Source organism: Aedes albopictus, chromosome 3 (assembly GCF_035046485.1).
Source record: "Aedes albopictus strain Foshan chromosome 3, AalbF5, whole genome shotgun sequence".
Taxonomy (NCBI): domain Eukaryota; kingdom Metazoa; phylum Arthropoda; class Insecta; order Diptera; family Culicidae; genus Aedes; species Aedes albopictus.
In genome coordinates, this window is record NC_085138.1 from 362,365,011 (window position 1) to 362,377,843 (window position 12,833).

Sequence of the window (12,833 nt, forward strand, 5' to 3'; positions counted from 1 at the left end):
ATACATCGTCGTGCATGTCCAAATTATATTTTTTACCCTACCTCTCATCCATTCCTCCGGCAATACTTCCTTCTCCCAAATATCGGTAATGACCCAGTGTAGTGCTCTTACTAGTGTTTCTCCACCGTATTTTAGCAGCTCGTTTGATAGTTGATCTACTCCAGCGGCTTTGTTGTTTTTCAACCGATCAACCTCCTCCTCTATCTCTTGGAGGTTATAGGGGCTGGAAATCTTTCGTCCTGCGCACGTAGGTAATTTTCCAATTGTCGCACGGCTTAAAATTCATCAATTATTGCACATCTCATAAGAATAACATGGAGTGTGCAACAATGGGCGAGTTTTTAGCCGTGTAACAATTGGAAAATTATCCTAGATCTGTTACCACGCCACCTTACATGCTTGCAACATCGCCATTAAGGTGCTCATCGTAATGCTGCCACCACCTCTCGATCACACACTATATTCATACATATGCCCAATTTGTAAGAGTGAACAGAGAACGTCAGAATGGTCCCTGTGCGGGGAGTTATTCCGGTGGGTCACTAGTTTGGTTCAGATTCATATAAAACTCACATCCCTACCATATATTTTATTTATAAACAAGATTATTTTGGAATCAGCTAAAAAATGCCAGCAGGCATCCCCTAGAGGGATTTCAAGAGAAATTACTGGAGAAATCTTTTGAGAAATCATCCAGGAATTCAGGATGAGATTCTTCTCGAAATGGCTGCTAATACTCCTCCAGAACGCCAGGATTCCTGCAAAAATTCTTGCTGGGATTCCTTCAGGAAACCTACCAGGATTTCTCCATGCGTTCCTGCTGGGATTTCTCAAGCATTTCTATATTGTATTTCTGCAGTTATTGCTTCAGCAATTCCTGGAAGATATACAGCAGCAATAGCTTTATTATTCCCAGCAATATTTCTTGGATAATCCCCTCCACGAATTCCTGGAGGAATCTCACAATTCTCAGAGGAATCTAAAGAGGAATTTTGAAGGAATCCCAGGAAAAATTTCTAGTAGAATTTCAGGAGAAATCCAGAGCAAATATTTAGCACAGATTACTAGATTCCCCTTTTTCATATCGTGCATTTGGCCGAAAAAACATCGAAAATTTTCGATTTTCTAAACTTTTAAACCAAACCCGGGTAGAGGAAAAGAGCTCAATAATAGCATATTTTGATATTGAGATCAAAATGTGATATTGGTTTGATTGATATAAGAGATAAAAGATCTGAAAATAATATCTAAAATTTACTCCTGGAGATGATGATCAGATCATAATTAGATCTTGTAAGATCTAACCAATAGCAGCAAGCTATTCGTTTGATCTTGTAATATCAAATTTTGATATTGTTCAGATGTTCCAGGAACATTTTTCAGATATTATTTTCAGATCCTTTATCTCTTATATCAATCAAACCAATATCACGTTTTGATCGTCAGTATTTCACCTCTACCCGGGAAGTCCCTCCCATCTTCCAGAACGGGGAGGGTCAACACTTCAGAAATATGAGTTTCTTGTCGAGAGCAATCAGAAAAGGTGAAATTTAGAGCTGGACAAATGTTTTGATGAACCGTGTAATTGTGACAGAGTATACTTACTTACATAGCTGCAATAAGATAATTTATATCAAGGACATTTTGATCTTCAGGCAAGGACTTACTTATGAAATTATTCAGCAATTCCTTCCGATAATTATCCACGTCTAGGATTCCTAACGGGTTTCATCTTGTAATTCCTCCAGAGAATGCTATTGGGGCTCGTGCCAGGATTTCTCCTGGAATTCTTCCCGGTAATCCGCTCAGGATTTTTCCAGGCCTCCCTTCAAGTACTCTTCTAAAACGTCCTGCAGGAGTTCCTCTCGGGATTCTTCAAGAAGTTCTCAAAGATATTTCACCAAGATTCTTTCAGGGATTCCTACAAAATTCTTTCATGGTTTCGTTCCAAAAATTCCTTCAGGGATTTGTCCTGATTCTCCAAGGGATTCCTTGATTGGTGTCTTTCGGGTTTCCATTAGGGATTCCTCCCGATATTCCTTCAGGGAATTTATCTGAGATTCCTTCAGAATTTTTTTTCCTCTCATGGGTCGTCAATAATTCTTCCAGGAACTCTATCAGACTTTCCTCCACACTCTTAAAAAATTAGGAATTTACACGTGACGTAAACCATCAATTTACGTAAACATTTCATGACTGAATGGCAAATTTGACTCAATTTTACATCCACCATGTAAGTTCGAGTTGGTTGCACAAGATGTCAACAAACCCGTCTGACCAGATAGTTAGAAACAGTATTACATTTATCGTTTGTCTCACAACTCGGTGATACAGCCGAGAGGTAAAGTGCGTGCCTCTCAATCAGCAGACCAGAGTTCGAATCCAGTTCATTATTTTACTTACGCATGTTTTATCTCTCGCTTCGGCTCTAGCGATTGTTAGCTCGACTTTATTTGTGATAGAAGACGTAAATTTGTGTCAAGCGGGCCGCTCCTTTTATGTGCATCCAAGTGAACTTAAATTCACATGATTTTTTCTAAGAGTGCAGGGATTCTTCCGGAATTCTTTCTGAGGTTTCTTCCGGTATGTTTCCTCCGGTATTCGTTCAGCGATTTCTCCATGGATGTTTTCCGGCATTCCGTCTCCGGCATCTGGAAGGATTTGAGGGAGAAATTCCTAAATGAATTTCGAGAAGAATCTTTGAAGGAATCCCTACACGAAGCAAGCACTGAAAAATCATGAAGAAATTACCTGGGATTCATTCATTGATACCTCTCGGGATTTCTTCATGATTTTTTTTTTGTATTTCCTGTAGGGAGAACTTCCAAGATTCATTTAAGGATGCTTTCAAAGATTCTTCCCAGGAATCCATTAGAGATTCCTCTCGTTATTCATTTCTACCTGGATAACTCTAGGCTCTACGGAATTCCTCCTAAACTCCTTCCAGCATTCTGTCCTCCCAAGAGTCATTCAAGCATTCCTTTGGGTATTTTTCAAGTTTTTTGTTTCAGGGATGCTTTAGAGATTTATTCCGGAAGTCCTTTATTGTTTTCTATCGCAATTCCTTTTTTAATATTTCCCGGGATTACTTTCAAGATTCTGGAATGCCTTTATTGATACAGCAAGGGGTTTTCTCCTGGAATGCCTTTAAGCATATCTCTAGGATTGGATCAAGGACTCAAGTTAGGAATTCGTCCCGAAAAATCTCCCTCCAGGAAAGCCTTTCGGGATTGTTTTCAGGTATTCCATGAATGACTCCTTCCGGGATTCCTTTCTTTCAGGACTATTTCTCGGCATTCCATCAGAGATTCATTCCGGGATTTCTTCATTGACTTCTCCTGGGTATCTTTCCGGGATTCATTCACAAATAACTCCCAAGGATTCCTTCAGGTAGTCCATCCATTCTTCCGGGATTTATTCATTGATATCTCCCGGGATTATTTCTGGGATTTCTTTCGTTTACTCTGGGGATTCCTATAGCGATTTTTCGTGGGATTACTATCGGAATTCCTTCAGGGGATTCTTCCGGGGTTCCTGCACAGATATTTTTCGGCATTCTATCAGGGATTGCTTCCGGGATTCCTTCATTGATTTCCCCAGGGTTCCTTCCGGAAGTCTTTCCTAAATTATTCCCGAGATTGTATCAGAAATTTCTCCAGGGTTCTTCCTGGGTTTTCTTTTGGCATTCCTTTTGGGATTCCTCTCGGAAGTATTTCAGGAATCCCTTAATGGATTTCTTCCAGGATTCCTCCTCCTCTTCTTGGCGTAACGTCCTCACTGGGACAAAGCCTGCTTCTCAGCTTAGTGTTCAATGAGCACTTCCACAGTTTTTAACTGAGAGCTTCCTCTGCCAATGACCATTTTGCATGTGTATATCGTGTGGCAGGCACGAAGATACTCTATGCCCAAGGAAGTCAAGGAAATTTCCTTTACGAAAAGATCCTGGACCGACCGGGAATCGAACCCGTCACCCTCAGCATGGTCATGCTGAATACCCGTGCGTTTACCGCCTCGGCTATATGGGCCCTGACTTCCAGGATTCCATCTTGGGATTCATCGGAGATTCCTCCAGGAACCTATCAGAGGTTTCTCCTGAATATTCAAAGGAACTCTTCTCGTTTTTATACAATGGATTCATCTTCGCGGATCTATGATTACTATACTGTCTATAGTTTTAAGGAGTTTCGGAGGAGTTTTAAGGAATTTCAGGATCGGGTAAGGGCGTTCCGTCAGGTGTCGTTGGCGTTTTAAAGGTATAGGGGGTTTTAAGGCCCTTTCAAGGGCGATTCCGGGAGGTTTTATAAGGCAGCATCCATTTATTACGTAACGCTAAAATCGACAATTTTCGAACCCCCCCCCCCTCCGTAACGCTTTTTTGTATGGAAACCCGACAATTTTTGTATGGACCGTAACGCTCGGCCATACTCCCCCCCCCTTCCCCTAGAGCGTTACGTAATTTGTGGATGGTGCCTAAGAGTTTTAGGATGCTTCTGGAACATTTTAAAGACGTTCTGAGAGGTTTAAGGAGCATTTGATTGTATTTCAGGGGCGTTTCAAGAAGCTGATGAAGCCTTTGAAAGGCGTTACATGGGGTTTCAAGGCATTTCTAATTGATTATGACGATGTTTCAATGTGACTACGGAGGTTTTAGGGGCGTTTGGAGGTATTTCTGGTCAGCATCGTATCAGAGAGTTTCAAGAACACTCTTCAATCGAAGGGGTTTTAGGTGAATATCAATGGAATTATGCAGGTTTCAGGGACGATTAAATACAGTTTAGGGGCATTTCAAGAGGCTTGAAAGGTTTTTGTGAAGGGGTCTCTGAAAAACCTCTGAAACTACTTGAAATACATGCAAAATCCCCTCGTACCCCATGTGTAACTCATCTGAGACCTTCTTAAATCCCCGAAAATGCCTCCGTAACTCTCTGAAAGTTCCAGAAATGTCCTAGAAATCCCCATAAAACCTCTTCGGAACCTATGTAACGCACCTGAGACCCTTCGAAACTCTCGCAAACGCGTGCGCAACGTCTCTAACACCCGCCAAAAATCCTCTGAAAATACCTGAAATGCCTCAGTCACTTCCTGAAATGTCTCCGATATGCCCCCAAAACCCCTTCTGACCTGAAGTAACGCACCTGAGATCCTCCGAAAGCTCTGTAACGAATCTGAAATCCGTCAAAATCCTATGAAAGTTACTGAAAAGCCTCCAGAATCCCCTTTAAAACCCCCTTGGACCCCATGTAACACCCCTGAAGACCCCCTGAACCACTCCTCAGACCCCCTGAATCCACCCTGAACATCTAGAGAGCCCTAAGGCACCCGCGAATGCCCCTGAGGAGTGTAGAATTAGCATCAAAGTTAAAATACACAAAAATAATAACTAAAAAAAAATGCCCCTGAGACCTCCTGGTGTCCCATGCTACTCCCTGAAACTCCCCTGAGACCCGCTAGAACTCCACTAGAACCCCCTGACACCTTTGAAGCGCCCATGAGGCTATCTGGATACCTCTAAGGTCCCCTGAAACGACCCTGAGACTCCCTGAAGCGCCACTGAGACCCACTAGAACTCTCTGAAACCCCTTTAATCGCCCTGAGACAACCCTGGACAACCTTGAAACGCTCTTAATATCTCCTGTTACCCTTCTAAAATACCTTGGGGACCCATGAAACGTCCTTGCAATCTGCCTTTACTCTCCTCTAAATACGCTCCCTGGCTGTCGTTGCCATAATTATGGCCATAATAATTATAATAACCGTCATTCTTAAGTACATTTTCTTATGCATAAATTAAAATTGCATGAAAATAACTTGCATAAATAGAAGTTTTAGTATATTTTTTATCGATTTTGTGGTGTTAAATAAATGAATAAATAAGGGGCTGTCCATTAATTACGTAAGGGATTTTTTGCGATTTTTCGACACCCCCTCCCCCCCTTGTAAGATTTTTTGTATGGAAAGCCAAATATTTTTGTATGGCGCGTAAGATTTCTCAAACCCCCCCTCCCCCTATAAACCCTTACGTAATAAATGGATGGCCCCTAAACTGTGATGGATCTTATTTACAAATAACGTAGACCAAATTCTGATCATCTAAGAAATTTCATGAAGTTTTTTTTCTATGGAAAATAAAAATGGCCCTTCACTAGACCTTTCATACCAAATTCCTATTTGTTTTTCTTGTAGAGAAAATATATGAGCGACGTTTGGCAAATCATCTGGACTTCTCAGTGAAGAATTCTTGTAGATGCTTGGAAAAATTTAAGAAAAATGCCTATAGTTGATTGGTTTATTAAATTATTGAATAATTGGCTGGATTGATTATTACAGCACATCTTGGAACATCATTGGAATTTCTTAGAGATTTTCTTTTTTTTTGTTTTCAGAGAAAACATTGTAAGGTTTAACAGAATTTGGGAATATTTCCCAAGGAAATGCCTTAAGAAATCTTCAGTGAGTTCCTGAAATGTGATGCATGATGTGTTTCAATATTTGGAGATTTCTTCTAGAAATTTTAAGTAAAAGTAATTTTGGGAAATTTTTGCTGAAGGTAATTGAAGGATTGCTAGCTGAAACCCCATAGGAAATTCAAAAAAATTCAAATTTACGAAATTCTCGAACAACTAGAGTTTCTTGAAGCATTTCTGATGACGGGACAGTACAAAAATATTTTATCACTTTATAAGACATTGGAATTATTGTCATTTTTTCTTCGCTTAGAAAATCTTCAAAACTTCCGTTGAACACATTTAGGTAATCGTGTCTGAATCGACACACGTAACTTAAGAATATCAGAGCCATAACCTGTCAAAAATTCAGCATGATTGATGAACTCATTGCTAAACAACACAATTTTCAACTAAAAAAATAATGAAATTTAGTTAAATAAAATCGTTAGTATTCATTACACAACAAGTGCTTTTTATTCTTATGTAGTGCGAGTGGATTCCGTGCCTGGTTTTCATGGCCTTATAAAGGTAAAATTCTGGTGAAATTTCTTAAAGGTGACGGAAATCTAGCTGGAAGGGGACTCCTGTCCGAAGATTTAGCGAGGTGGAACTGATTATCCCAGTCAAACGCCTGGAGTAATTCCTGAAAAAAATAATGGTGACAGTTTTAGATAGAAATACTAGATAGAAGAGGTCTAAAGTACTTGAATGCATAATTCATATTTCCTAAACAAATAAAATTAATTTGTAAGACTTTTTTGGAAAATTCTAACGGCATTTCCGGGAAAAAATTTCTGAAGAAACGCTTGGAGAAATTCCTGAAGCTATTTTTATCGAAGTTCATAAAATAGAAATACAGGAACATCTTCACATTCCTTTTAGTATTGTCTATCCGGTTGGAATCAAGACCGACATTCAATCAAAAATTGCCATTTTCTTGATCCACAAGTGTCGCAACTGTTTCGCATCTAGTGCGCTGTGTTGCTGACAACAACGGGAAGGATGCGCACTACTTTTGGCATGATTAAAAAACGTCGCGAGTTGGGTCGCGTCGCGACTTGATTGTGCGAAGTCCGGTTTGGTGGCGGCCCGACAATAGTTTTTATTAGATTTCGTGCAGTGTTTCGCGAATGGTTTGTTTGAGATTCCATCTTTGATCGACTGCGATGTTTGTCGTGGTAGCTACGCCTGACGTCTCTTTTAATGAAAGTTCAAGAGGTGGGCTTCGGAAAAAAATCTTGAGAGCCTTTTTTGCTACGATAAAGAACCTTTTAATAATAATTGAGTCTGTAGGTTTCGCGCTAACATTTGATATTTTGAAAGTGAAGACAAACAAATTAGTACCAATAGGATAATTCAGGTAGTTTGGACATACCGTTTGGCAAATATATTTTGGAAACTTGCCGTGAATTTCCAGAATACATTCGTGACCGAATTACCTGAATTTTCACATAGATGAACTACTGCAGGGACGCAAACGCAAGTCACCACAATCGCGGACACGCAATCACGCTTACTTAACCGCGTTTTCTCTCCCCATTCTTGCTTCTTCCAGAGGTGGAGTTGCACTCTGCTTATCGCCACAGGGGCGCCGTAACGGCGAGGCATTAGTACGGTTCGTTTCGCAGGAGCACCGTGACATGGCGCTAAAACGACACAAGCATCACATTGGCAACCGGTACATCGAGGTATGAAGACTACACCTTTTAGCTCGGGAAATAGTTTGAAATTCGCTTTTTTTCTCAGGTGTATCGAGCGTCCGGAGAGGATTTCCTAGCCGTAGCCGGTGGAGCATCCAACGAGGCGCAAGCGTTTCTCTCCAAGGGTGCTCAGGTCATCATCCGCATGCGTGGACTCCCTTACGATTGCACCGCCAAGCAAGTGGTAGGTTTTTGACGTTTTCTAAGACTTTGTAGAGACGAACGTATATCTAACTGTTCGGACGGTTTTCAGCTCGAATTCTTCGCCAACGGCGACAGCAGCTGTACCGTCCTGGACGGTGCCGATGGTATACTGTTCGTGAAGAAGCCGGACGGCCGAGCTACCGGAGATGCGTTTGTGCTGTTCTCGCAGGAGACGGACGCGCCGAAGGCGCTTTCCAAGCATCGGGAATCGATCGGGCAGCGCTACATAGAGCTGTTCCGGTCAACGACGGCGGAAGTTCAGCAGGTAGGTTGGGGGAGTTGGACTGGGTGAAGGGTTTAGAACATGTGTGTACTAAAACTGAAATTGTTTCGAACTGTTTTGCATTACAAAAGTTGGAAGTTTGTCGGTAAGAGCGTTTTTCAAGACTGGATTCATGCGGCATTGTTGTTAACGCGAACTTGTTTTACTCCGACTACAGGTTCTGAATCGTTCGATGGATCCTAAAACGTACGAGCCGCCACAGCCGCCATTGATTGCTTCGTTGCCGCCGGTACAGATGCCACTACTGCCACAGCATGTGATTACAAGTGGGACGGAGAAAAACTGCATTCGGTTGCGAGGTTTACCGTACGAGGCCAAGGTGGAGCACATTCTACACTTCCTGGAAGACTTTGCCAAGCACATCGTCTACCAGGGAGTGCACCTGGTTTACAACGCACAGGTAGGTGTCGCTTTTGCATGTTTCGGGAATTTTTATGTGTTTAGGGAATCCTGTTCTAAAACATTCGGTCAATGGTAACAAACCCCCTTTTTGCGGTTATGTACAGGGTCAGTTTAACGGGGAAGCGTTCATTCAGATGGATTCGGAGACAGCCGCCTACCAGTCGGCACAGCAAAAGCACCACAAAAACATGATGTTCGGCAAGAAGCAGCGTTACATCGAAGTGTTTCAGTGTTCTGGGGATGACATGAATATGGTGCTGAACGGCGGATTCCAGCAGCCGACGAATATCTCCAAGCCGCCGCTGTTATCACCCGGTATGTTACCAACTGCGCAACAGCCGCCAACACAATCTCCACAAGCACTAGCGCTGTCTCAGCTCCCGTTGTCCGTTCCACCTCCGCTAACATTGTCTATTCCCCCTCCCACACCCCAAATGATAGCACAACAGCAAGCTCATTTCATAGCACAGCATAGTCTGATGGCGCGACAAGCCGCCGCCGCTGCAGCAGCCGCCCAACAACAGGAACAGTACTTGTACCAACACCTTGCAATGCATCCGGCACATTCAACGGGTGCGAACTCTGCAGTCGTGTCGCAAGCTCCGCCCACTTATGTTACATCTACAACTGTGCCTCCGCCAACTGGGAGCTATCCCATGTCGCACACTCACGGCCCGCCGCCCTCTATCTCAAGCATGAACCAAGCAGCCGCCGCCGCCGGCATACAGAGTCACTTAGCGGCGGGTGGTGTTCAAGGCGCTCAATATCCACAGTTCGTGTTTATGCCGCGGCACATGATTGGACCCGGCGGCTTCCCAGTTGGCTTCATGCCGCCCGGTATGAGCCCAATGCACTTTCCCGGAGCGGCCACCGCTGCAGGAGCAACCGGTGGCCTTGCCCAGACCCCAATTGCTACCCCGACCGGCATTGCACACCCCGGCACGCTTAGCCACTCTGCCGCCGCTGCATCTGCTCAGCAGCAACATGCCGCTGCCTTGACGGCCAATGCCGCCAATGCTATGCTCCCGGCAAGCATCAAACGCTCCTACGACAATGCCTTCCGTAATGACCAGTCGCAGCTAACGGCGACCACCGGCTCGAAGCGAGCCTTCCATGGCGGCCAACAGGCGGCTGCAGCAGCTGCGGCGACGGCGGCTCTCTATACGCCCTATTATCATCCCCACATATGAGGGAATGCGTAGCTTTAGGTTAGGTTATCAGTAGCTATCACGTTGGCTCTAAAGTTGAACTTTTAGTACTTATGTACTAAAACATTACCAATATATTTTTACAGTGCTTTTTGCCTTTTTTTAAATTATGAATTCATTCCAATTAGTTTGTAGTTAGATTTGCCTTAAAACATCTAGACAAAAACAACAACCATTCCATCCACTGCGGTCCAATGCAGCTATCGTTATTTAGAACACCAAGTTGTAATCCACAAGACATTTAGAGCGTGGTTGTGAGCAAACGCACTCATCAAAGAAGACTCTCTTCCAATCGATAGACGCTACTAAACGTACTTATTAGAGCAATCATTCATATACACTATTCCACAAATACTGATATAAACTTGTTCATATATTCAAGTCTTTATATACACAAATACCCGTTAGTGAGATAAGCTAAAAAGTTGTGCTAACATTGAACCAATCCCGATTTCCGATCCACCCCCAAACCCCCCCCCCCCCCCCCCCTTCCTCGTGACCCGGTTTCTGGCAATTAGAAATCAAAACAGGAACAGTCTAATCCAACTACGAATTAACACAATTCCTGGGGAATGAAGCAACGCAAGCTACATACATGTGAACAAAACACTCACACCAACACCAATGGAACGTGTTCGATGGTACCTCATATAACTATAGTATAATGACTGCTGCTGTTGTGTGTTTATGTAAAGGCGGTTTGTTGGGACTCATTCTACCTAAAAAAATACCAATCCATACCAATCAAAACTCTGGGGGTGTCGGAATTACTATATATAACTATAAAATCGTTATTTAATGTAAGTTCGTTGTGAGGCGCCCAAGCGCCGAAAGGGCAAGACAAACAGATTGGAGAAGGATTCATTGTGAATGAACTTTTTTTTGTGTGAGATGGTCGGAAGCAGCTCTTATCACTGATATTTTTGCAATGTTAGGATTAGTACTTTCTTTTATCATTAAAAATGTCCCGTTAGTGAATTGTAAAATCTAAGACTTACTCGCATAAGGATCGTTTCTTAATCGTTACTATTTTCCGTTTTCCATTCCGAAAAATACAATCAAACAAAGACATTCCACAACATCTATCGCAGGAAGCGCAGTACTAAAATTTTAGACCAACACATTCCAAACGCGGCAGCCACAGAAACACTGAAACGCACACCACGCATTCCAAGCGCATTGTGATTGTTCCCTTACTAACACACATAAACACAAATCCGGTCCTCGGGAAAAGCACTAACCGCGTGGGTTATCTGGCCGCACTTCTTCTGTAGCACGGCACGGTTGCCAAATCGGAATAGTGCGGTTGGATAACACTGCTGTCGTAGCCGTATAACAGCCGTTCAAAAACTACATCCCTAATGCGCGTGGTGAGGCTGCTTATTCTTCACTCTCACTTCTCCCTAACCTAGTTCGCCGGGAAGAAACGGAATCTAAACAAACACCAATACATATTCACATTTTAGTTTACATTTTTGATGTTTAATCTAGATAAAAAAAAAAACCGGAACAGACAAACTAAACTCGTACGTTTCAATGTAAAGCTGACGGTGAAATGGGCTTTAGGTGTGTCGGTTTGGGCGGCAAACGGCGAAGCTGCGTGATGCTTAAAATGGCGGCCTCTCAAACCGTACTAAAAGAAAATGACCATCATCAAAGCAACCGCAGACGCATGCACGCAACTTGCCGTTTTCCTGTCCAGCTATAATGGCGATTTGAGACAAAGACATGAAACAAATGGTCAATCAAAAGGCTAAACTGTACTTTTTCTTTCACGTAGGTTAAGATTTGTTAGTTGTTTAGTTTTAGTTTTTCGTAATATCTAAATGTTGTAAAGGCAGAACGGGAAATCCAGACGCAAGAATATTTGGTTGATGGGCTTTTATTTGTCATCTGGATTATAGTATTTTTTTCTTGGATTGTTGTTTGTTTTTTACTATCATCTCTCACAACTACTTTTCCATTTTTGTCACTCGGGTGATTTTTTTTTCCTGTGTTGCTAAATGCCTGCTTGTGATTCGGATTATTATGCACCTAACAACATAGATGAACTGTACTTTGGTTGTCGGAAAATTGCAGATGACTCGTTTCAATTCGCACAATTTACCGAAAATTCTTCCGTTTGGAATTTCGCCCCTTCTGTCTTCCTGGAAGGCCCGAGGCAGTTTCGGCTGTAGACCGGTCTTTGGAGCGCTAGAGTTCGAGCAAAAAACGCAAACTTATGATATTGTTATGTCTGTTTGAAACTGAAAAGAACACCAATCGTATCCTAATTGCTCAGCTAAAAAGTTTTGTTTATTTTTTTCTTAGATTGTGTCCGTGGATAAGCGTTTACGATGTACCAAGTAGATTTAATATTTTTGCATTGATTTTATTTTTCATATTTTAATAATAAGTGATGAAACCTTAATACAATTAATATTATATAACAAAAAACATCCATAACGTGGTTGCAGTTTATTTACACCCATTCACTTTATTCTATCCTTTTGCTGTGCATTCGGTTAGGTTAGGTTTCGGGTTTCTATTGGTTGAGGAGATCGATATAGGGATGAACGCGCTAGTGTTAGGTGCCAGCCAGAGTGAACGC

The 12,833-nt window shown here is 42.4% G+C and overlaps 1 protein-coding gene across 5 annotated transcripts in view; it reads left to right on the plus strand.

Annotated features, from left to right (window-relative positions):
* Positions 1-12,681, plus strand: part of LOC109416894 (RNA-binding protein fusilli) — a 280,572-nt gene extending 267,891 nt beyond the window's left edge. For all 5 annotated transcript variants that reach the window (XM_062855429.1, XM_062855426.1, XM_062855428.1 and 2 more), the window contains 5 exons: positions 8,002-8,134; positions 8,193-8,330; positions 8,400-8,615; positions 8,791-9,033; positions 9,140-12,681. In XM_062855429.1, coding sequence (XP_062711413.1) covers positions 8,002-8,134; positions 8,193-8,330; positions 8,400-8,615; positions 8,791-9,033; positions 9,140-10,225 — 1,816 coding nt within the window. In that variant the 3' untranslated portion in view covers positions 10,226-12,681. The remainder of the gene's footprint in view (positions 1-8,001; positions 8,135-8,192; positions 8,331-8,399; positions 8,616-8,790; positions 9,034-9,139) is intronic.
* Positions 12,682-12,833: the final 152 nt, after the last annotated feature.